Below are 26386 nucleotides of genomic sequence, written 5' to 3' on the forward strand. Positions count from 1 at the left end.
TGCTTGCACCATCTTGTCAGCATTGTATCGTTTGCCATTTTTGTGCCATATCATCTGTTTCGCGAATTCCTCGGTCATGTATAGACGCTGGATTCTCGACATGAATGAAAGGTGGCGTAGGATTGTCATGGGGATGTTGAGCTACCTCTTCTATCCATCACCAGAGTCTACCTCCATGAACCTAGATGATTTACACTTCGGACAGTACTTTGCCTCCACGTATTCTTTCCTAAATAGCATGCAGTCCTTCAGACAAGCATGTATCTGCTCATACGTCATCTTAAGTGCACGAAGGAGTTTCTATGCCTCGTACATGCTCTTTGGCAGAACATGATCCTCCAGAAGCAGGTTGCCAATAACTGTCAACAAGCCATTGAATGCATCTCGACTCATGTTGTACTGCGACTTGAATGCCATTACACGCCCAATGGTATTTAGTTGAGAAACCTTTGTTTGGCCGTGAAGGGGCTTTTGTGCCGCATCAAACATGTCTTAGAACGAATTTTTGGTCGGCTTTGGCTTATCCTCCGTACATCCTCCGGCGAACTGTGCCTCGTGATAGTCGTTCAACATATCTGCTACCCCTTCATCAGCATCATAATTCTCGACGTGTTGTCTCACCACCTCCTCTCTCATACGATACGATTCACTAAGGAAGATCCACCGAATATAGTCCGGAGTAAATCCATTCTTCCAAATATGTTCTACCATGGCCTTCTTTGATTTTTTTCCGGTTGGCACATTTGCTGCATGAGCATGGGACTAGACTCGCTCCTTTAGCAGCTTTGCCATATGCCCGTTCTACGAAATCATCGGTCTTTCTAATCCATTCAGGGGGTGACACCATTCCTTCGTACACGACTCGTGTACATCCACTCATGGTCCTCCATCCTCTAACATATATAATCGAGTATAGTTTAATATAAACATGTAATCCAAGTACACTACATTCCTACCTTCTAATAGATGAGGATAGGTCCTAATCCCACCCACGGTTGCGTAGCCGGGGTTAGTTTCCCTGCTCTACTCTGATCCGAGACAGAGTTTCGATAGCACCTCCCCGTTGTTCTCCGGATACATGTCCTGGCAGGGAGAGTGTACTGTCCGAAGAACAACAGGGAGGTGATGCGAAACTCTGTCTTGAACCGGAGTAGAACATGGAAACTAACACCATCTACGCAACCGCGGACTGTCCAAAAAAGTGGACAATTTGAAACAGATACATTTGTAGATATGCAAAAATCTGCATATCTACACCGTATCTCTTTCGAATGGGAGACGCCTAACTAGGTTACGTGATATATGACCATGCTGCGGAAATAGAAGTTATACCTAGGGTGACGGTGGAGTCAGGCTAGTGGGTCGGTGTGGTGACGACGTGTTGCGGTGCAGGTTCTCATGCAGCGGCAAGGAATACTTCTACAAAAAAAATAACAGAAGTCTATCAATAGAAAATTTCGACAGCACATCCCTTGCACGGGGAGGTTTCCAAAACCTGCAAATAAAAGTATCAGCATGATGGCTGACATCCACGCATATTTCAACGGCACGATGACCGACAATCACATATATATATTTAATCCATGAGAAATAGCACAACAAGACTATATAACTACATGCAAACTACATGTATATTATATATACTACATGGAAACTACATTTACATTTACATGTTTCATTCACACATGTTTGGGTTATATAGTACTACCTAGGTTTTATCACAAATTCTCAACGAGACTATAGCCTAACATCCTATCATCTAATCATTGAGAAATTCATACCTAGACAGTGGAGATCGTCGGGGGCTGGGGAATTGACGAGGCACGGCGGCGCGGCGACGATGGTCGGTACTGAGGACGGGCGTGGGCGTCGACGCGAGGCGCGGGTCGTGCAGGGGCGACGATGGGGGCGCACGGTGGTGGCGGCGGTTGGGCCGGGCGAGTGGTGGTGGCGTGAGGCGGGGTGGTGCCGGGCGATAGTGGTGGCGCGCGGGGGAGCGACAGCGGTGGCGGCGGGGGTGAATGAAAATGAATGGATCTTTTTTGCCGAGTGCCTGCGATCTGGCACTCGGCAAAGATTTTCTTTTTTAATTTAAAAATACTCTTTGCCGAGTGTCCTGGATCTGGCACTCGGCAAAAGTATTCTTTGCCGAGTGCCCACTGACAAGCAATCGACAAAGAGTGGTTTAATATTTTTTTAAAAAACTTTGTCGAGTGTCTCACGCCTAGCACTTAGCATATTGCCGAGTGTCTACCTTGGGCACTCGCAAAGTATATTTTTATTTATTTATTCTAACCAAATCTTTTGTGGTATGTTCCTATACTATGTAGACTTACATGTTCCATTTTGGCACAATTATAAAAGTGTCTGCTATAACTATTAGATTTTATTCGTTTAATTGAATTTCTTCGGATAATTCAGATTTGAATTGCAAGTCACTCGAAAAATGTAAAATCGTGAATACAAAAACGGTATCCATGTTATTTAACACAAGTTACCACCGATTTAAGGACAAACCAGAATTTTCGAGCACCATACTCACTAAACATGACCGTGAACTTGTCATCTAGTTGTTTAAAAATTGTATAAAACACAAATAAAGTCAGAAAATCATGAAACTTGTCCACATGTCATGATATCATATGTAGAGACTGTGTTAAAAATTTGAGAATGTTTCGAGAAAGTTGTGACGCATTATGTGTAGAAACCTAAGGGCGTGTTTGGGAGGGTGGCCCAGTAGCCCGGTTGCGCCCGTGGGCTACAACTAGCCTTGTTTGCAAGGCTGGCCCGTTTCGCGGCCTGGCTGAAACCAGCCAAAAGGCTGCCTCCTGGGTGGCTCCCAGGAAACGCGGCTAGGGTTCGTTTCCTGGGAGCGCGGCTGCGCGCGGCGCACTGGCGGAATGTGGCGGCGGGCGAGGTGGCTGGCGGGAGCTCGCGCGGGCTCGCGCGGGAATGGTGAGGTTTTCGCGCGCGCGGGAAGGAGCGCTCCGGTGAATCCTCTTGCGGCTATATATGGCGACGGTGCACCCTCCTTTTCCCCTCCTCTCGCTGCTCGTTCTTCTTCCACCCCCTCCCTCCCTCGTGAGAGACCGGCGGCGAGTGGCTGTGCGTCGCGGCTGCGTCCAGCTCCGCCTGGTGCCGGGACTCCGTGGCGTTGGGCATCTGCTTCGTCGCTTCGTCTCTGGTCGATCTGCTTCCTATACTTCTAGATCTGCTCCGTCTCCGTTGCTACGACCTTTACCCCAAGGTGAAATCAACCCCCAATCGTTCTATTTTCTGGTTCATGGTTCATGAGTTAGGGTTTGGTACAGTGTGTTGTTCATGTTATACCTGCTGCGAGTTTGATTTTCATGTGGTTTGCTTTGGATTTATATTAAATTGGTCGATGATGTTGTCCTTTACGTTCACTTGGAGGTATCATATAGATGATGCAGTCGTGTTCTTTTTCCTTAGTGATTCATTTTGCAAACATGCTGAGGCCAAGCAGGGTATGATTAGATTAATTCTTGTATCATTGTTATATGGATGTAGATGGATCCCTCTTTGAGCCGCGAGCTGTTGTGTAAGCAAGCAGCTGCCTTGACAGTAGTGATGGTTTCATTTGTTACAACTAGGCTTAAAAGAAAAAGGTTTGATCCTGAAGTAGAGCCTGACCCTCTAGTCTATGTACTTAGGGAACAAAGTGAACTTCACAGACAGAGGACCCTCAACATGATTTACAACTCCACTGATGTAGAGTGCATTTCCATGCTTAGGATGAAGAGAGCCCCTTTTTTTGCTTTATGCACGACCTTTAGAGAGAGGGGACTGGTAACTGATAGGGAGGGGGTGTCAGTAGAGGAGCAAGTTGCCATGTTCTTGCATGTTGTTGGTCACAACCAAAGGTTCAGAGTTGTGCACCAGGCCTTTAGGAGGTCCATTCAGACAGTACACAAGCACTTTCATCAGGTTTTGTATGCTGTTGGAGAGCTTAGGAAGGAACTTATCAAGGCACCTAGCCCTACCACTCACCCAAAGATCACTGGAAGCTATAGATGGAATCCATATTTAAAGGTATTTGCCTACCTTGGGTTCATTAGTTGTTCATATTCACATGTTCGTTTATCTTACATATATGGTTTTTAGGACTGCATTGGTGCCATTGATGGCACCCATGTGCTGGCAAGGGTGCCTAGACACATGCAGCAAGCTTTCAGGGGTAGGAAAACTAACCCGACACAAAATGTGATGGTTGCTGTGGACTTTGACCTCAAGTTCACATACGTTCTAGCTGGCTGGGAGGGGTCTGCCCATGATGCACTTATCCTGGCTGATGCCATTGAGAGGGATGATGGGTTCACTGTCCCACAAGGTAATTGCACTACCAAGTTCACATTGTAGGTAAATTCTACAATGTCACACAAGCTCACAGTAGATTTCACATTGTAGGTAAATTCTACTTGGTAGATGCGGGGTATGCATGCCGCACTGGCTTTCTACCCCCTTCAGGGGGGTTAGGTACCATTTGAGTGAGTTTGGGAGCAGAAATCGACCTACCAATGCAAGAGAATTGTTCAACCTGAGACACTCATCACTTAGAGTAACTGTGGAGAGGGCTATAGGTGCATTGAAGAACAGGTTTCGTATCTTGGACAACAAGCCCTTTCACAAGTATAAGACACAAGTCAAGCTTGTGTTGGCATGCTCGATCCTGCATAACTGGATTTTAGGCTTTGGCATTGATGAAATAGTGCCTGATGAGGAGGGTTTCACTGGCACACAACAAGATCCACTAGATGACAATGGTAGCCAGAGCCAAGAATCCAGTGCCATGGCTGCAAAGAGGGATGCCATTTGCAATGTTATGTGGGAAGGGAGGGGAAGCTCTAGGATATGATGGTTTGTTTACCCTGCTATGGAACTCATGTTTGTTTGATGATAATGTAATAATATGATGGACATGGCTGAGACCAATTTTTTTATTCCCATTTGACTCTTCTTGTTGTGCTGATATTATTATACTAATTTGTACATGCAAACCAGTGGTAAGATGCCTTCAGTCCCAGCTGGTGATCAGGGTGGGTTTGTCCCAGCTACTGATGTGATGACTGAGATGATAAGGGTTGGTGCTAGTGCAGCAGCTAACGCTGATGATGCTACTGCATCTAGTGCCGGTGCTGCTCCAGCAGCAGCTGGTCTTGTTGCTGCTGTTCCCGGGGGTCCTAGGGCAATGAGGTGGAACAACAACACCTCTGGATTTATTCTTAGGAGGATGGCTCAACTTCTTAGTGATGGTAGCAGGCCTGACAAGGTCTTCAAGGACAAGGATGTCAACTCTGTGGCCAAAGCCCTTAAGGAGTACAGTGGGGAGGCAGTGAGCCCAACTCAGGTGTATAACCACTTGAGGAAATGGAGGCAAAAATGGTCTAGGGTGTCTAAGCTCAAAGACCTTAGTGGGGCTTTATGGGATAGTGACTCCAATGCTATCTTGCTTGATCAGGAGCACTACCTTGGCCACTGCAAGGTAGCACTATGATTTGTTTCCTATGTCTCCTTGCTTTTTTTACTTGTCTAAAACACTATCTTTTCAATTACTTGATCAGGACCATCCAAAAGATGCAGAGTTCCTAAACTGCCCTATTAGGTTCTACACTGAGATGGAGGCCATTTTTGGCCATGCTATGGCCACTGGCAAATTTGCACTTGGTTCTGGTGAAGCCTTAGGACAGAACCAGGTTGATAGTGTTGCTGCCAAGGTTGAGGGACCTGCCTTCACCTATATCTCTGAAGAGAGAGCACAAACTGATGTTGGAGAGGGTAGCAAGGCCACCGAGATCCCCTCCATAGCTGTGGGTAGGAAGAGGAAGAGAGGGAACTTCAGTGAGGATGAGATGCTTATGTTGACCAATATGTCTGATGCAGTGAACAATGTGGCTAATGCCCTTAGAGAGACTGGACCTGCCCATGTGGATGGTAACCTCTACCTAGCTGTGATGGAGATGCCTGGCTATTCTGAGGAGGCACTGATTGTTGCCTACACCTTCCTCCTGGACAACAAGGCTCAAGGCAGGGGCTTTGTTCACATGACTGAGGCACATAGAAACATTTGGCTTAGGACCTTCCTAGCCAAGAACTACTACATGTAGATGAATTACATGTTGGTGTGCACCACCACCCACTCTCTCTTCCTGCCCACTCTCTCTTTTGACTACAACTAGGAATAATTTGTTGTAGACATTTTGGTGTGCAGTCTGGTTTACTCCCACCAGTCCTTTTGTCTAATTAACCTAGGAGGGTGGCTAACAATAGGTAACATTTGGGTGGACACCATTTGAACCCTAAGCTATTGGGCTCAAACTTATTGTAAGGCACTATTTGTATTCTTACTATGATTGAAGTTTTTACTATGATTGAAGTTTTTATTGTAAGGCTCAAACATTTCATACTATGATTGAAGTTTTTACTTGGCCAATGATGCTATATACACTAATCTGAGGAGCATTTGCATTGGATGTGTTGTAGTGCAGCTGAGGCCCCTGTTTACTTGTGCTTTCCTTTATGCCTATGATGACATAATTGCCATGGAACCATGTTGTCATTATTGCCCGTGTTAATGTGGATGATCTTTAAATTGTGAGGTACTGGGCATATGCTGAAAATTATGTTGTTTCCACCATGTTGTGATTATTGCCATGGAACCATGGGGCACATCCATGCCCAATGCAACTGTTATCCACCATAGATGACTTGATGGCTGGGTTGGATGAATACCATGGTTTCATGGCTGCCCAGCTATGTTCCTTATGCTCCAAGTTAAAAGATCACATGAAAATGGCAATTATATCTGAGGAAAATCATTGCTATTGTCAATCTTGCCTGGCTTCTTTGATGGATATGTTGCAGATGGATGCCCAACTACCTGTTGCAGATGGATATGTTATTCTGAGGAAGATCACATGAAAATAGATATGACTTCTTTGATAGTATCTTGTAGCCAGCAATGACAATAATTGATGAAGTTAAGTTAAATTTGTCTGAGGCTAACTCAGTTGATGCTTGTATTGTTCAATTGACATATGTTGTTCTAATCCTCTTTTTTCTGTCAGCAATGTGCATCTCTTTTTTATGTTAGCAATGTCCATCTCTATTTCCTGTCTATGGGCCAGGCCGACCACAGCCAACTGCCAAACATATTCCCAGTTTGGCAGTTGGGCAGTTGGCCTCTTAGCCCAGCTGTCTGTAAGGGTCACAAACATGTTCTCGCCTGGGCCGAGCTTATTTTGTACAGCAACACAAACAAAGAGATTTGCACCAACTGGGCCATGCCAACCTGGGGCTGGGCCAGTAGGGCAGGTCGAGCCAGCTTGGTGCAGGGTCGCAAACACGCCCTAAGTGGCCTACACATGAAATCATACGTGTGATGTGTAGGCCACTTAGGTTTCTGCACATAGTGCGTGATAACTTTCTTGAAACATTCTTAAATTTTTATCATAGCCTCTACATATGATATCATGACATGTCGACAAGTTTCATGATTTTCTGGCTTTGTTTGTGTTTTATACAATTTTTAAACAACTATGTGACAAGTTCACGGTCATGTTTCGTGAGCATGGTGCTCGAAAATTCTAGTATGTTCCTGAAATAGGCCGTAACTTGTGCTAAATAACATGAATATCATTTTTGCATTAACGGTTTTCCATTTTTCGAGTGACTTGCAGTTCAAATCTGAATTATCCGAGGCAATTCAATTAAACGAACAAAATTAAATAGTTATAGCAAACACTTTTATAATTATGCCAAAATGGAACATGTAAGTCTACATAGTGTAAGAACATACCATAAAAAGTTTGGCTAGGAAAAAAATATTTTGCCGGGTGTCCAACTTAGACACTCGGCAAAGCATGGTTTGTCGAGTGTTGACTGGGTGACCCTCGACAAAGTAGCTTTTTTGCCGAGTGCTAACTCCTGGCGCTCGGCAAAGTTAACGGCCGTTAGCTACAGACGGCTGCTGGCGGCCCTTTGTCGAGGGTCGTCTTTCGCCAAGTGTGGGGCACTTGGCAAAGCAGTCTTTGCCGAGTTCTTCCTGTGCCGAGTGTCCTGCTCGGTAAAGAATTCTTTGTCGAGTGTAACTTTACCGAGTGCCTGATAAAATTCACTCGACAAAGAGCCAGATTTTGGTAGTAGTTATTCAGTAAGTATAACAACAATGTAGGTATGTATGGTTTGTTTGTTTCTAATGTTGCACATCGAGTACTTTGTTTCTTTGATTCTTATCCGTTACTATGTTGTTTCCCATTATATATGTACATAATATTTTTACTCCAATTGATTTTGAGTTTCCATACATATCATTTTTATATCAGTATATCAGAAATTAGCTTGTATAGAACTTTCACCACTATGGGAAGTGCACTAAAAAAATATGTAGTTCTAACCTTTTTGATTCCGTGCATGTTGTTTCTATTATGAGCAGGAAGACCTTCTCTACCCAAGGACGTTCGTGCAAAACGTCATTTGGACTTGTGTGAATAAAATCGTGGAACCATTGCTAAATCTTTGGCCGGCTAAGATGTTAAGAGATACAGCACTGAAGAACATCATGAATCATATCCATTATGAAGACGAAAGTACTAGGTACCTTTGTGTATGCCCAGTAAACAAGGTAATGCATGCAAGAATTTTGTTTGATTTCTTTAGATTTCCATCAAAATTGGTCAAGTTCCAATTCTTCGGGTTAATGGATGAGGAAGTTCTGTTTCCCTTTCCCATTTGACTCCAAAACTTGTATTTATTTTGAGTCATGACTTAGGTCATTCCTGCCACAACGAACTTCTATTTATTTGGTGCCAGACCAGAGCTAATTCCAATGCGCCACAACGAACTATTTATGTCATGAAATAATTATAACTAGCATACTTTTTTCTGTTTATAGGCACTAAATATGATTTGTTGTTGGGTTGAGAATCCAAATTCAGATGCATTCAAGCGGCACCTTCCAAGGATCTATGATTATATATGGCTTGCTGAAGATGGCATGAAGTTAAAGGTATCACCCCACAATTCCTATGTATTGGTTGCATTTTGGTTCCTTAGTCATAGTTAAGAAGAATGGATTAGATTAATCACGTCCTATCTTCATCCTTCAACTTTAAGCAGACAATTTATTTGTCCAATATCCATTCAAAAAACTATTGTGATAGTGAATTTAAGAAAATAAAAAGGTATATATATTGCTTTCTCTATCTAAATGTAACTTTGCCCACTCTTCACATATTGTAAGCACACAACACACTATTAACTAAGGTGGTGATATTGTAATGCTACAATTAATACACCAATAGCATAAGAAGTGGTCTCGATCCAGCCAGGCTATCCTGCCTTGTTGCACTGGACACTAGCCAGCAAACTGCTCTAATAATTATCCAAAAATGATGTGGCAAATATTAAATGTTGAAATGGCAATTCGATCAGGTGACTGCGAAAAATCTAATTCTCCGGTTTATCGTAGGTGTATGACGGCACGCAAGCATGGGATACAGCTTTTATTGTCAAAGCATATTGCTCGACTGACCTGGTTCATGAGTTTTCTCCAACACTCAGGAAGGCTCATGAGTTCATAAAAAGTTTGCAGGTAATTTAATTGTATTCTTATGTTCTTAATTTTTTTTACAATATTTGCATAGAAAGTATTGACATGCATGATTTTAGATCCCTGAAAACCAACCCGACCATGAAAATTATTACCGCCATAGATCAAAGGGTTCATGGGCTCATTCAACATTAGACAATGGATGGTCTGTATCTGATTCTACAGCAGAAGCAATTCAGGTCAGTGCAGTCGCTATGTATATATGGTTTTTTCTTCCCTTAATTAGCTTGTATATATAAGTATAATAAGGGAAGATATCATGTACACATGAGTCTTTGGTGCATATATGGTGCACATGAACCAATAAAGTTTACAAAAATTCTGAAAAAAATCCATACATATTATTTTCATCTTAATTCAATTATATATAAAATTTCAAGTTCAAAATCGTTATACTTTAGTTGTTATAATAAAGATAAAATTTCTGACAAGTTTAAATTCGAAAATCAGCTAAAATGTTCTCTTTTTTATTACAGCTAAAATATAACAAATTTGAATTTGAAATTTTGTATATAATAGAAGTAGGATGAAAAAAACGTATGATTTTTTTGAGATTTTTTGTGAAATTTGTTAGTTCATGTGCACCAAAAACTCATATGTCTATGATATATATATATATATATATATATATATATATATATATATATATATATATATATATATATATATATATATATATATTCTCGTATAATAATGAGCGCATGAGAACACAGATCGTTTACAATGCGATGTTATATCTTTTGCCAAGAAAATTAAATGTAGAGAATCCATGAGTTGTTGCATGGCATTTTCTAAGCAACGACCGTACATATGCATAAACTGTCATGTGTTAATGAGTGCTTCTTAGATTTTCTTCTATTAACCCCTAATAAGTTCAGTTTCTATATAGGCATTGTTGTTGTTATCAAAGTTCTCTTCCAATCTTGTGGGGGATCCCATAAAAGAAGAAAGATTATTTGATGCAGTGGATTGCTTGCTTTCTTTTATGGTATGACTCTATCTAAATTATTTATCATTTTCTTAATTATTGAAGGAAGGGAATGATTAGTTTTGTTCCTAGGCTAAAGCCTATCTAGCTGGGAAATAACCTTGTGTTGAGCAATATATAGGGTATGTTTGGATCCTAGGAGCTAAAATAAGGCTCTGTTTGTTTCCTCTTGATAAAGTTTAGAACTATACTTCTTGCTAAAGTTATACTGTGCCTATATGTTGATGGCCGATGGAGAGCAACATACACCTTATGGCAGGCACCCTATGCCTAACCCAGAACGGGCCGCATTCTTGCTGCAGGGGCCCGAGCCCAACACAAAGGTAGGGAAAAATGGTCGCCACTTCCAAGGTAGCTACTAGGCTCAGCGACTCTAACATCAACCCTCACACCCGTCCCAATAGGTAGATAAGAGTTGCGTGGAACCTTGGGCCCTTTCTAGCTTGGAAGGGAAACTCAAATTTTGACAGATAATTAAGACGCCATCAGTCTCTGTTGCAGCGAGCAATGGTTAATATTTTGTGGCCGCGCTATATCATCTGACCATTCCACCTAGACATAGGTCCTAGGACACACCTAGGCACTCACTTACTTTTAGGTTTATGTCCCACAATAGTGTAATTGATGGTGGGTGGCATAAGAGCAGCACTCACCTATCATATTGTTCGTCTAAACGATCGTTTAGCCCAGTTTAAACATCGTGTAAACGCTACACATTGGTATGTTGTTTTTATTCAATTGTCTATTTAATTGGTTGTGTAGCGCCTGTTCAATGGTCCATTTATCCCAAAAATGGCTAAATGATAGGTGACCAACTGTTTACCTTTTTGCGTTTAGAAAAATCTTGCCTATCAAATGGTCTTTTAGGCTGACTTAGGTCCAAGGTATTGCTATGTTATGGGCTCCATTGGACTTCAACCTGAGAGGGCACTGGCTCATGGGTACAACAAATTGGGCCAGATCCACTGCACTCTAACACCAGTATAGGCCTACATTGCAGGAATTGGAATCCAAATGTATTCTAGCAAGCCAGCATAGAGCCCTTTGTGGAGTGCAAACCAAATGCGACAATGAACTTTTATCACTAGTGGGTAGTGCCCCAAATGAATATCATCGATGACTCATTATATAAACCAAATGTGACAATGAGCTTCTATCACTAGTGTATGCAACAAGCCAACACTAATAATTTATTAAAAAACAAAAATAACCCATGGAGGGGATAGAGGTTAGAAACCCTTTATTCTAGAGAGAAAATAACAGATATGCTCATTGCATGTCCTATTGCATGAGAGACTTTTATCTCTCTCTTGATAGGAGAGAATAAATAAAGAACACCTTACATGTGGGACATATAGAATGAGGTGGCATCTAAAATTTAGTACTTTACTCTTACTATTGTGGCATCCTTATCCCCCATTCATTTGCAGCATGCTTGGGTCACCCTCATGTGGCACCATATTGCCCCTATTGTGTTGGACCAAACTTTACAAGCAGACTCCTCCAGGATTTTCTTTGGGGTGTTTTTAATTTGTTAGTATCCTTCATGATACCTAAATGACAACTATAGACTAATATTTGTAACTATTTTTAGTATATCACTTATTGGCAGTACAAAGTGCACTAAATGGACTAAATGTATTATAATATATTTAAGTTAATTTGGAGAAGTGCAAAAAATACTACATAAAAATATTGTCTAAGTTTGAGGGATAACTAATTGAGTTTCTTCTTAACAATACAAGGTTGAATATGCCCAATGCAAGATTCTTAGAGCTAAACCATCTAGGCACCCTGAACTAAGCATAACATAACCAAATTCTTAATAGTTTTAAGCACAACTGATAATAATTATTCATGATCATATCCAAATAATTACCAAACTAAAAAGGTGTCTTAATATTTCTTATGAACACAACTAAAAATATACAGATATTAACTACACCCATAAATAGTTCGGGATATTAAAGCCCCTCAACTACTCAAGCTGAGATAACCTGCTAGACCAATATGTCCATTACATAAGAGTTAATTTTGTAATTTTCATAACTATTTTTATACAATAGGAAAAATAAATGAACATCATATTTCAGAATCTAGAGTTTAAGAGCCCAAAGAAAGGATCGTATCTGAATTTTACATAACTCAGTCATGTAATATAAGGTATACAAGCATTCAAATTTGTTCAAAATTATAATAAATTCTTGATGTATAAAAGCGCAAAAAATCAGCGTTCATATGCATACCAACTACGAGTATCTATCATTAATCCAAATACGACAATCAGAGAGGGTTATATGTGTCATTTATTTCACCATATAATACACACCAAACTTGCTCGGATACCTTAAATTTGATGACAAAGGGATTATAATATTGCATATATACTACATTGGCTTAAATCAAAAATGATAGCACAAAGATCCAAGTCCTCAATAAAAACCCTTTCTAATGGCAAAATCCAATTCAGAATGTACCATCGATAAAGCTGCAACAGCAAATATTTATTATCAAGATAATTTAAATCTTGTATTTCACATAAATTGTACTAATAGACATCTCTCCTTCTATTGAAGAATAAAGATGGTACATTTTCAACATACGAGCGTAAGAGAACTGCATCTTTGTTGGAGGTGAGTACTTTTTATCTTGCTTTGTTATTAGTGTGTAAAACTGAGTTTGTGAACAACAAATTCTCTAGCATGGGTAAGAAACACTCAAAGAAAAAAGAAACTAGTCAGCCTAATGTATCAAGATAGGTTAAATGACGTATAACATGAACTATTTAGTTTGATTAATTTTGTATGATAGTGAAGATTTATTAGTTTGAATATGGGATTTCGATTGAAAATAGCCATATTATTTCCAGACTTGACAATACCTTTAAAAAATCATGTATTTGCACGTACCTTAAACTCTGCAAACAACACATTTTAGTAAATATGGGATCATAAGTTGATGCAACACATACACATAGCAAATAATGACAGGCAAATGAGCATCATTATGCAAGATTATTTTTTTTAAAATCTTGCATTACAAACAAAAAGTGTTTTCCATGGTTGCATGTTTTGTTGATTTGTTTAGGATTTTGAACTGTTATTCATATTTGCTTTGCCACGACTGATGACATACCTCAATATGTTTGTGATAGGTTCTCAACCCTTCCGAGACTTTTCTAAACATTGTTGTTGATCACCCGTAAGAAAAAAATACTTTCTCACTTAAATACCATTAATATTATTCATATGTGTGCGAGCTAATTATTGTGTTCAACAAATTGATAGGTCGGTCGAATGCACGTCATCTGCGATTCAAGCTCTTGTTATGTTCAGAGAAATGTATCCAAGGTATCGCGATCAAGAGATAAAAAAATGTATTAAAGGAGCATCTAAATTTATTGAGAGCAAACAACAAAAGGATGGCACATGGTATTTAAAATCATCTTGTATATTGTATGATGTTATCCATTTCTTTAATGCACATAGACAAGAACTAATTTACTAATTACGTAATAGGTTTGGCACTTGGGGTGTATGTTACACTTATGGGACATTATTTGCAGTGCAAGGATTAGTTGTTGCTGGAAGAACTTATGAAAACAGTTCTTCTATTAGGAAAGCATGTAGGTTTCTATTGTCAAAGCAGCTAATCACGGGTGGATGGGGTGAGACATATCCGTCTAATGGAACTGCGGTAATTCTTAATTTCCCTTACCTAACTATGTGTCTTCTTGGTCATTTCATGTTTGATATTTCATAGAATAGCGTGGTACACATATATTTGGTCTTCGACAAAATATTTAAATGTTATCATGTGAATTGTTCCCATCTAGCCAGTCCATCAAGTAGTTTAGTTCTTAAAGCATTATATATCATTAGTGATGGTCTTCATTTTAAGATTTACCAGGTCTATGCAGAGGCCAGTAGTCCTCATGTAGTGAATACAGCTTGGGCAATGTTGGCTTTAATTTATGCTGGACAGGTAGACATTCCACACATTGTTACATTTGGAGCATGATGAGACTGTTATATGTAAGATTTATAGTTCATTTATGTGCATGCAAAATAGGTTCAGCGAGATCCAACACCATTGTATGGTGCTGCAAAAGAACTGATCAATATGCAACAAGAGTCAGGCGAGTTTCCCCAACAAGTAAGGCTTCATCTTTTAGGCGTCACCATTTGGTAGTTGTAAGGATTATCTTGCACTTTGATTTGTCACTAATCTTAGTTGGAGCTTCTAAAGATTGAAATGCTTTATTTCAACCTCTGTGCAAAGCATGCACGCACTGAACTACAGTTGAATATTATGAGATAGAAATTCTATAGTATAATTCCTATTGTAAATCATTAGAATTGGATCATATAGCTATAAAAACCATCTTTTCTACAATCATATGGATATGAGTTGTATTTGAATGCACATATACCAAGCTTATTGTAGAACCCATGGTCTATAGTTTTGGCAATATACGTGCTAAACCCCACCTATGTTTGATCACAGGAACACATTGGGAGCTTCAATTGTTCCTTTTACTTCAACTATGGAAACTACCGTAACTTGTTCCCAATATGGGCTCTTGGAGAGTTTCGGAGACGAATTGTTGCAGAAAAGAAGAGGAACCAACAAACATGATTGTTTTAGGCATCAACAAATTCGGGGTGAAAGCTTGTAAGGGGCTCAAGTTTAACATGTGGTGAAAGACATGTCAATATACTAAAGCTGATGTCCATCTGGCTAAACCATATGTACATATTTTTACTATGGAAACAACGATCCATATGTATATATGGAATAAAGGGCCACATATATGACCGTTTCGCCATCTATATTATATTTTTGAAGTGAAAAATACAAGACTTTGAAGCAAATGAAGACATGAAGGCCTCAAATTAGTAAATATTTTTGTTATTTCATAAATAAGAAGTGCACATCACATAGAGTGTCATATTAATTGACTTCGATGAGAAGTGTATGTTGAATATATACTCAAAAGACAATCATGATCCATATATATATATATATAGTTTATATATTAAAAGCCCTAGGCTTCAAATAACTAGAGGAAGCACTGGTCTAACGATCGAAGCGGACCATCCTAATCATTCCCAACCAAACCGTAATGGACCTTTATTTCGTTTCTCATTTAAAAGCCCATTAATTCACGTTTCTTTACCCTAAAATTTTCACCGCTCCAACGCAGTCGCCGCCGTTTTTCTCAAACCTGGCCATCCTCATCTACCTTGCAGCGCCGGCGCCCTATCTTCCGCTCCTTCCGTTCCTTGCGCTCGGCGCGCAGGTGGCGGCCCCATCTTTCGCTTCCTCCCTTCCTCCGCCACCACTCACCCCTTGATCCGTTCTGCCTCCTAAATTTGGCGTCACCAAGCAACCCCACTCATGCCGTTCTCAAAACCCTACCCGACCAATCCGTCCAATTCCAAGGCTGTCGGCTTTGCGTTATGAGCGCCGGGTCAGGGGAGGGGCGGAGGATCAGATCAGCAGCCGCACGAGCATTGAGCGATATGGCTTCTATGTAGGATGCAACTGGACATCGCCGTCCACTCGTCTAGCTATTGATGCTGAAGTCCCGATGCTTCATGCCACCGCGATGGTGGCTGGTTGATCTCCGTGAGTTTCAGGCATTTGCTCAGGTGTTTTCATTTCATAATATAACTACTACTACTTTAATGATGGGTAAGAGATTAGGTGGTTGTACTGTACAAAAGATTCATGTGTTTTACTGGCCGTCAAGTTTCCCTTAAATTAATGCCTAATTGCATTTTTTGGAGTTACGTACTAATGCCTTGAAAGGATTGTGTAATATTCCGGAATATTGTGTTCATTTTCATAAGTAAAATTTGTTTGGGTGAAGTTGATTTTCACATATATTTGAGATCTGTTTAGACAAGCCTTGATGAACTTGGTTGTTTAGCATAGTTCGGCTTTCACAAATCACAATGTTTAGAATCTTTTTATACGCATGGGGCTTATATGATGAAGCTTCACTGCTCCACTACTATTTGACATACAATATGTTTATAATGTTTTTTATAATTGATTTTTCACAATGTTTAGAATCTTTTATTCTTATAATGTATGTTTTTATGCCACGTACTCATAGTTTTTACCATCAGTTGCTTATGATCCTTCAGTTCATTAACGAACTTTTAGGTGGTTGTGCTTGATCGGTGGTGTTCTCAGGCCTTCTGTTTTGTGGTTGTAGGATATCAAGAGGAGGGAAGAGGCACTGAAGAATGGTGCAGATCCACATTTGTTTTTGCATAATTGCTGCCTTAGCTCCACCAATTGTATTTCATGGGAAATCATTAACGTAAGTTTGCCACTCCTTTTATCTAAAGTAATCAAAGTCATTAGTTATTATGGGCTTGGGTAATGTGAGTAAGCACCATTGCATAGATAGCCAGTGATGTTGGCTGCTGGAAAAGGAGAAATCAATGAATTATAGATTGGGATCACAGAACTTCATAGAGGAAACTAGGTTGATTGTTCAATATCTTTTTAAGAACACTTAGTATCCTGGATAATATGTGAAACAAACAATATGTGAAACAAATAAGTATTTAACCAGCCGCATAGAAGCATGTTTGCTTTGTGACCCTAGAAACCAGCCAGGCACAAGCAGCACCTCGACCCCCTCCTCGACCAGATGACTACTGTCTCGAGGCGTACAGTGGCCACTCACCTAGCGGGTGTGTCTAGCTCGTCATCGGTCTCCAATGCCACGTTCGCGCTACTACTCCAATCATTGCTGACCCGTATGATCTCCACTGACTTCCACAAGGAGTGCAGGCACCTTCGGTCCCATCCGCTGTTAAGGTACATTGATTATTTTTTTGTTTTCTACACGTAGTGGGTCGATAGATGCAATTCATAGATTATCTATTGTGGGCGCTGGAAGCTAAAAGGGATATCAGTCATCATCTGCTGATCAGCAGAAGCAATAATGACCAAGCTCTTCTCTGGTAGCACCTCCAAAATTTTTCTTCTAGAGATGTATTCCTCATTTCAGTCGTTTGTGCTGACTGGTATGATCTCTCCATCAGCTAATAACTGGCTAAAATTATAGCAATGTTTAAGAAAATGCATACACCATTGGGTTTACAGAATAACAAAAATAAATAAGGGTAGAATTTAACTCGATCTGCAGAATATATTTTAGTGGATGAGAAATATATATCAGCATATTTGGCTAAACAACACCCAATGTGGACCATATTATAATTCTAGTAACTTAAAATCCTTAATTACTTTATTTGATAAATAAAGTACTTTATGCATGCTCTGCTCATAAACCTAGATAAGATTATAAGCAATGAGGACAATCTTATACCTCCCAACTTCAACCTCTCTGTATGAAAGGATTGTGGACCTCATAACTTAAAGCTTGAAAATGAACCAGGTGCCAGGCCTTAGAATATTAGTAGATACTACTACATCAAAAGGGGGACAAAAGGTGTCACAGTCTTATCCATAATGGCATAAATAAAATCATTCTTTTATTAGATGCATGCGTTTTTTTGGTGGTCCTGCACTCCTGTTGTATCTCTCTAAAAACTTGAAGTGTCATAACAAGATGCAAAAGTACTAGCAGTGGCGGAGCTTCTCATAGGACGAAAGGAGCACGACCACCCCTAAACATGTGTAAACTACATAGTTGCAGTCATTTTGCTTGATAAAAACTAAAAGTTAGCCTTGTTATTTAATGATTAGCCCCTACTGGATTTAGGGTAGTTGAATGTGTGGTAATATTTCTCTCTTTTTCCCTGATGTGTAGGAGAACACATGGTTATGGTGTTCCACAGACTGGCATTTTATTCATTCATTGAAAGGCTTACCTCGCTTATGGTGTTCCACAGAGTGACATGAAACTATTTTCACTTATGCAAAAGGTTTGATAAAGGAACTATTGTACTTAGATTTTGTCCTACGTTTAGCATGTCAGCAATTTACATTAGATTTGTTCCTACGTTTACACCTTTTTAGCCCTCAGATGCATGCATAAATCTTGATTGGTAGATATATTGACAAGACATCATTTTCCATATGCTCTAAATGTTTTAGTAGTTTATGCTGATGATTTTGCTTTCTTTCCAGTTATGATATTTCAATAGACCTTTTTATATGTGCTAACTACACAAAAGATAAGCTGGTATCTACCAGCTCAAGACATTGTTTGCTAGTAGACTTCATATTAGTTGATGATTGTCTCGGTACAACTCAAGACATTTTTCATAACACCATTGTTGGTCTATGAGAAAATAAAGACAACCCTTTAGGTTGCTGCAATTTTCATCGACCTAGGCACATGTGATTATTACACTTGTTGTGGTTTTATTATAATATATTGTTCTAAGTCTGATTATGCTTTTTAGATGTACATATCATCGCACTATATATGCACCCCTTTTGCAACTGTTATAACTAGCCATGGCACCATTTATGCATCCAACTGTTATACCATTGGAAATCCGCGCAACTGCACTATATCCATTGGAATTCTGTGCTTTTGTCAGTAATTGGTTTGATGGATTTGAATTTATGATCCCCAAGTATAATGGCAGATGCTTAAATAGTTATTGGAAAATGGGAAATCTTTCTGCTAGACATGTATAGGGATGTTTTTTGCGCTCACAACCAGTTGATTGGAAGCACATTAAGTCATTAGCTCTGCTAGTTTATGGAATATGGAATGCTTCATTTTTGTATGTGTCTTTTGGGAATAAAACATTGTTACATTAATTTTCCTAACAGTCTGTTTTCTTTTCAGATTTGTGCATTAAGAATATTTTTTATCAGAGTTCACTCGAGGAATGCAAGAATTAGGATAGGTAGATTAGATCTTTTTTATTGGTGTATCCTGAGTTTCCTCTAATAAGAATCATGTGTCACCACCTGAGTCAATTTTACTAAACATTTTTTTGCTACCAGCCTTAAATACATACTACAAATGCTGATTTACCCTAAAATTCTACACATTTACTTTGTTTTGGTTCACGTTTTACACTAAAATCCGTACGAGCCAGAAACAAGGCACAATCGGATATGCGCGATTTTTATGCTATAATTTTGGACATCATTCGCTCTTATGAAACATATCAATGATTTACGACAAAATTTGTATATATTTATGATGTTTTGGTTCACGTTACGCTAAAATCCGCTCGAGTCATAACCTGCGTACGATTTTCATGCCGTAATTTTAGGCATCATTCGTTGTTACGAAACAAATCGATGATTTACACTAAATTTTGTACTCGTTTACGTTGTTTTGGTTCACCACTACAACAATTCAAAGCATTCCCGTCGGCTACATTAATTCCCGTCGGCCTGCGCGCGGGCCGACGAGAATTAATTAATCCCCGTCGGCCAAAGTAAGGCCGACGAAGATTATTTAATTCCCGTCGGCCAGTCAACGTAGCCGACGGGGATTAACTAACTCCCGTCGGCCCGCGTACAGCCGACGACGATTAACTAACTCCCGTCGGCCGCGCCGCTAGGCCGACGGGAGTTATTCGAAATAACCACTGTCGTGCCCTTTCTTCTTTCCTTTCTGTTTCCTTCACCACGCGCTCTCTCTACGCCGGCGCCCGCGTCGCCGTTCTGCCCGCCACCGCCTGCACGCCGCCGGCCGACCCCGCCGCCGTCCTGCCGCTGCCCCGCCGCCCTCGCCCACGGCCGTAGGTCCCACGCCGCGCCGCCCCGCGCCCACGGCCGCCGCCCCCGCCCGGGCGCCCGACGACCGCCGCCGAACGCCGTCGCCCGCCCAATGCCATCACCCGCCGCCGTCCACGGTAGCCGCGGCTTCCCCACATCGACGTCTTCCACCAACGTCGTCCACCACCGTCGTCCGCGCAAAGCGAGCGAGGTATATTATATATATTGTAATGTTTTATTTTCGTTGGTTTTTTATGGCCGACGGGAGTTAACTGTTATGTGATTAAGTTTTGTTTAAATTTGTTAATTAACAGTGTTATTAGTCTTCATATTTTTAATTTTATGTTGTAAATATAAAATGTGTTGTTTAATGTTATTAGTTAATGAATTGGATGATATGTTATGTATATATATATGTATGTGTGACGTTTATGTGTTATGTATATATATAGTTATGTTATGTATATATATATAAATGTATGTGTGACGTTTATGTTATGTATATATATATATATATATAGTTATGTTATGTATATATATAGTTTAACTATTTATCTATAGATGTATGTGTGACGTTTATAAACATGAATGTCTCACACACGCAATTCTTACTCGTACACACAGCCGCAATATGGGTGATAGACGTGATTGGATGTATGAAGGTTTCAAGAAGGGTGGGTGTCACACAAGTGAATGGTTTGCCAAGACGCAGATGTTTCTGGACCATGCAGCTGCTTTGTCACAAATAGATAACATTAGGTGTCCATGCAATAAATGTCGAAATATGACGAGCCACACCAAGAGGCAGGTCACACTACACCTGTGCTCGCATGGTTTTGTGCCAGGCTATAAGGTCTGGTATCTCCACGGGGAGTCACGCCTTGAACGAGCAGCAGAAGTAGAAGTTGATGACGGTGAAGATGATGTTGATAGGATGGACCAGATGCTTGAGGATCTGCAGCCTGAACTGGCACCAGATCATCATGATTCACCTACACCGGAGGTTCAGAAGTTCTTTGACCTACTTAAAGCGTCAGAAGAGCCTCTTCACGGGCACACTGACGTGACCGTACTCGAATTCGTGACCCAGCTGATGTCAATCAAGTCCAAGTTTGCATTCTCAATTAATTGTTATAAGGAGCTTGTGGATTTGATTAGCGAGGTTCTTCCTACGGGTCACAAGATTCCCAAAGACATGTACCAGTCCAAGAAATTGCTTGAAGGTCTTGGTATGGAGTATGAGAAGATTGATGTTTGCCAAGACAACTGTATGCTTTTTTGGAAGGAACATGGCAGAGAACAGAAATGCTTAAAATGTGGGAAGTCGAGGTATGTGGAGCTTTTAAATGAAGATGGGGAGAAGGTGGTGACAAAGGTTGCACATAAACAACTTCGGTACATGCCTCTCACTCCTAAAGTGAAACATTTGTTTCTCTCGAGGAAGATCGCTATGCACATGAGGTGGCATAAAGATTGTACGAACAGATAAGATGGGTTAATGGTGCACCCGTCAGATGGTGATGCATGGAAGGCTCTTGACAAATTTGATCCAGATTTTGCCAGCGATGCAAGAAACGTTTGTATCGGCTTGGCAACTGATGGTTTCACGCCGTTCAATATGATCGTTGCGTCGTATTCATGTTGGCCTGTCATTGCCATACCGTACAACCTTCCACCTGCTCTTTGCATGAAATATGAGTTTATGTTCCTATATCTTGTTATACCTGGGCCTGAGCATCCTGGCGTACGCCTCAATGTGATGCTTCAACCACTGATTGAAGAGTTAAAGAAGCTATGGCAAGGTGTGGAAGCCTATGATTGCTTCAAGAATCAGAAATTCAATCTCCGTGTTGCATATCTGTTCTCGGTTCATGATTTTATGGCGTATGGTATTTTCTCTGGATGGAGCGTGCATGGTAGATTGACGTGTCCTTATTGTGCTAAAGATACAGATTGTTTTCGTCTTAGTGCCGGTGGCAAGATATGTTACTTTGTTTGCCATAAATGTTTTCTACCCTTCAATCACCCCTTCAGAAGGCAGAGAAAGGAATTTAGGAAGGGCACCATCGTCACGAAGGGACCGCCCAAGCGACGTAGTGGGATAGAAATTACAGAAGAGCATATGAAACTTGTCCTAGACGAGAGTGGGAAAAGGTATCAAGGTTTTGGTGAGGAGCATAACTGGACTCACATATGTGGCTTGTGGGAGCTTCCTTATGCTAATTCATTGATTTTGATGCACAACATCGATGTCATGCATCAAGAGAGTAACTTTTGCCAAGCCCTCATAAATACATGCATGGATTTCCCTGATAAAACGAAAGACAATGACAAGGCACGCATGGACTTAGCAGTGATATGTGATCGTCCAACCCTAGTGCTTAGAGAAAACGGAGGCAAACCAAAAGTTGACTATTGTCTGAAATCTAAGCAACGGAAAGAAGTGATGAAGTGGATGAAGGATATTAAATTCCCCGATGGTTATGCCGCTGGTTTTAGAAGATCTGTGAACTTGAAGACAATGAAGATGAATGGACTGAAGAGCCATGACTTCCACATAATTATGGAGAGGCTCATGCCTGTAATGTTTCGTGGGTACATTTCAGAAGCTGTGTGGAAAACGTTAGCTGAAGTTAGCTATTTCTACAGACAGTTGTGTGCTAAAGAAATCAGAAGAGATGTGATGGAACAGCTAGAGAAAGAGGCACCAGTGCTTTTGTGCAAATTGGAAAAAATATTTCCACCGGGTTTCTTCAATCCTATGCAGCATCTCTTTATACATCTTCCAGATGCACGCGATTTTCACACCGTAATTCGAGCCAACCCAAGTTGTTACGAAACAGATCGACGATTTATGCTAAAATTTGTGTCCATTTACGTTGTTTTGGTTCATGTTTTACGTTGAAATCTGCCCGAACCAGAAACCGCGCATAAATGGAGGTGCGCGATTTTCATGTCGTAATTCTAGGCCCCATCACTATTACGAAATAGCCCTTCGATTTACGCTAAAACTTGTACTCATTTATGCTATTTTAGTTCATGTTTTACACTGAAATCCGTCCGAGCTAGAACCCATGGGCGTACAGGCGTCAGATTATAACTGGCTGGGGCTGGGCTTCCATTAGCTCATCCATATATATATATATATATATATATTTTGTATATTAGAAGCCCTGGGCTTCCAATAACTAGAGGAAGCCCAGGCTAGACAGTGCAATCCGGTCGAGCCGGACCAGGTCGAGACGTCTATAAAAGAAAATCCGGAGTGAAAGGGTTCAGTTTTTCACGCCCCATCCCGATTCATTAGCGACTGCGCGTGCGACGACGGCGGTTGCCCGATAGCGCGCGCGGAGGTGGACCCCCGGCCAGTGGCTGCGGTGGCCGCGGCTCCCTGACATCGACATGCGGTGGCGGCGATTCCTCGATCCGGAGTAGAGGCGGCGACGGCGGCGGCGGCTCCCCGATCCAGAGGGCGAACGACGGCAGTGCCCTTGTGTGGGCAAGCGGCGGTGTCCCTGGGGCCCCGTGATGGCGGCACTTCCAAGGCCGGCGAGCAAGCGGCGCCGCTCGATGTGCGAGTAGCGACGGCGACACACGAGGCGCGAGGTTCGAGCGGCGTCACAGAAGGTGCGAGGTGCACGCAGCGACGATCGCGCATGACATCCTCCGATCCGACGCAGTTCGGGCGGCCCGAATGACGACATACATCTGTGCTTGTGTCGTCGACGACGTCCTCCGCCGACTACCTTCTCCGGCTTGTGTTTTCTTTTCGATTATTGTGTTTTATGCCTACCATATGTATTATTTACGCTAAAAACTATATGATTTTATGCTTGAACACGAAGTTCGTATATCAGTTTGATGCATGCATATTTTTTGCATGCACATTAGAAAGTCAATTCCTTGATTTATGCTGCTCGTAATTACCATAAAAAATCAAATCATTTATGTTCGGAAATGCCAGATTTGTAAATATTTATGTGACGTTGTATAAGAATTTATGTTCTATGTGACTCATGCCATCCAATTTTTGCATGCATGAACTGGAAAGGAATATATAATCCAAAATTTGCGCGCATGCAATGGAAACTCCCGTGATTTGCCATAATTTTTGGATTTGTATAAAAATAGAAATCACATGCATGCGGCTGCCATGTTTTTTGGATCTACCATAAAAATAGGATCGTAATAACAACCTACTAGAGCTATCAACCCCTCACATTGGCTCGGTATTTACGCTTATAATTAAGAGATTTTATGCTCAAAACTTAAGGTTTTTACGCTCCAACCTGGAGATGCGTCCACCAGTGAACAACATGCCAGATTTTTTACGCAGTGTACCGAATTGCATAAATACCTACACCGTGTAGTATAATTAGTATCAATATATATCATAAACTAGTTCTAATGTGTTTAGATGCATGGCTGTTGGAGAGATCCTATATTTATGAAGGAAATAAAACATTAAATACGAATTTTTGTTTCTATGCATGCAATTTATTTCCTTTCATTGCACATTTTTTCCATCATAAATTCGTGCGCATGCAGCTGGTAACAGATTTTTACGCAGTATACCGAATTGCATAAATATCTACATAGTGTAGCATATTTAGTATCAGTATATATCATAAAATGGTTCTTACGAGTCTAGCTGCATGGCTGTTGCAGCGATTCTAAATTTATGGAGGAAATAAAGCATTTAAAAATAGAAATCGCCACACATATCTTTCCTAAATTTACGCGCATGCAAGGGAATGTGTTTGACTCATGCATGCATTTTGCCATAATTTTTGGATTTGTATAAAAATAGAAACTGCATAAATGCGGCCACCATGTTTTTCGGATCTGCCATAAAAATAGGATCGTAATAACAACCTACTAGAGCTATCAACCTCTCACATTGGATCGGTATTTACGCTTATATTGAGGGATTTTATACTCAAAACTTAAGGTTTATATGCTCCAACCTGGAGATGCGTCCACTAGTGAACAACATGCCGGATTTTTTACGCAGTGTACCAAATTGCATAAATACCTACACCGTATAGTATAATTAGTATAATTATATATCATAAACTAGTTCTAATGTATTTAGCTGCATGGCTGTTGGAGCGATCCTATATTTATGAAGTAAATAAAACATTAAATAATTTTTTTTGTTTAATGCATGCAATTCATTTCTTTTCATTGCACATTCTTTCCATCATAAATTTGTGCGCATGCAGCTGATAACAGATTTTTATGCAGTATACCAAATTGCATAATTATCTACACAATGTAGCATATTTTAGTATCAGTATATATCATAAAATGGTCCTTACACGTCTAGCCGCATGGCTGTTGCAGCGATCCTAAATTTATGGATAAATTAAAGCATTTAAAAATAAAAACCGCCACACAAATCTTTCCTACGCGCATGCATGGGGATGTGTTTGACTAATGCATGCATTCCTTTTTTGCGCTCACAGACATGGGGCGGGTGGCGCACCCGACAACCTGGTTGAATCGGTGCGCTGGGTTGAACCAGGTTGCATGGGTGGTCGGCCTGGGCTTCCTTTACCTTTTGGAAGCCCAGGGCTCCCCATGGTCACAACCATATGTTCCGGTTTAGCCGCACCTATCCAACCGATCCGTAACCCGGCGCTCAGAAGCAGATTTAGGCCTGGGTCCATGGCGTGGTCTATATAACGTATCAAGAGTAACTTCTATCCCTACGTTCCATACGAGCGGTGGCAGGCGTGAAGAGGCGATAAATGATTGTGGAAGAGAGCGCAGCCGCGCAAGTAGCGTGCAGGCATCGGCGCATCGCCGGACTGCTAGTGCCCCACGCTCCGATCCGATTGGATGCCCCCGCCACGTGGCTAGCGAGGCGCCAACTGCGCGATGACATGTTGAGGATGAAACAGTGTGCAGTCGTCTGGCTAGGGCGCCGAATGTGTCGCTCGTGGTGGCCACGCGCAGTCCTGTTAGTTTGGGTCGTGCCCATCGGGCCAGCACGGGCCCGACACGAATTTGAAAGCACGAAGCCCGGCCCAGCACAGAAGAGAAGAACCCGGGCCAGCACGGCACGATTAGCGTGCTGGGCCATGCTT

The 26386-nt window shown here is 41.0% G+C and overlaps 2 protein-coding genes and 1 pseudogene across 7 annotated transcripts in view; all 3 read left to right on the forward strand.

Moving 5' to 3' along the window:
- Positions 1–15473, forward strand: part of LOC103654534 (achilleol B synthase) — a 28073-nt gene extending 12600 nt beyond the window's left edge. For 2 of the 5 annotated variants that reach the window (XM_008681368.4, XM_008681371.4), the window contains 12 exons: positions 8453–8641; positions 8912–9025; positions 9488–9610; positions 9688–9807; positions 10518–10616; positions 13193–13249; positions 13771–13817; positions 13904–14047; positions 14135–14312; positions 14526–14600; positions 14688–14771; positions 15123–15473. In XM_008681368.4, the coding sequence (XP_008679590.1) occupies positions 8453–8641; positions 8912–9025; positions 9488–9610; positions 9688–9807; positions 10518–10616; positions 13193–13249; positions 13771–13817; positions 13904–14047; positions 14135–14312; positions 14526–14600; positions 14688–14771; positions 15123–15254 (1362 nt within the window). In that variant the 3' untranslated portion in view covers positions 15255–15473. Of the gene's footprint in view, positions 1–8452; positions 8642–8911; positions 9026–9487; positions 9611–9687; positions 9808–10517; positions 10617–13192; positions 13250–13770; positions 13818–13903; positions 14048–14134; positions 14313–14516; positions 14601–14687; positions 14772–15122 lie in introns of all 5 variants that reach the window. The other 3 variants (XM_008681370.4, XM_020552817.3, XM_020552818.3) reach the window with 3 other exon arrangements.
- LOC118477006 (uncharacterized) lies at positions 5012–6839 on the forward strand. Its single transcript, XM_035967507.1, has 2 exons — positions 5012–5503; positions 5583–6839. The coding sequence occupies exons 1-2, from the start codon at positions 5012–5014 to the stop codon at positions 6123–6125; spliced, it is 1035 nt and encodes a 344-aa protein (XP_035823400.1). The 3' UTR covers positions 6126–6839.
- Positions 15474–15867: 394 nt separating the features above from the next.
- On the forward strand, positions 15868–19602 carry LOC100217053 (uncharacterized; annotated as a pseudogene). The gene is made up of 4 exons (NR_156011.1): positions 15868–16247; positions 16843–17456; positions 18415–18529; positions 19408–19602. The product of NR_156011.1 is annotated as an uncharacterized protein (transcript).
- Positions 19603–26386: the final 6784 nt, after the last annotated feature.

The sequence above is a fragment of the Zea mays genome, chromosome 4 (assembly GCF_902167145.1).
Source record: "Zea mays cultivar B73 chromosome 4, Zm-B73-REFERENCE-NAM-5.0, whole genome shotgun sequence".
Taxonomy (NCBI): Eukaryota; Viridiplantae; Streptophyta; class Magnoliopsida; order Poales; family Poaceae; genus Zea; species Zea mays.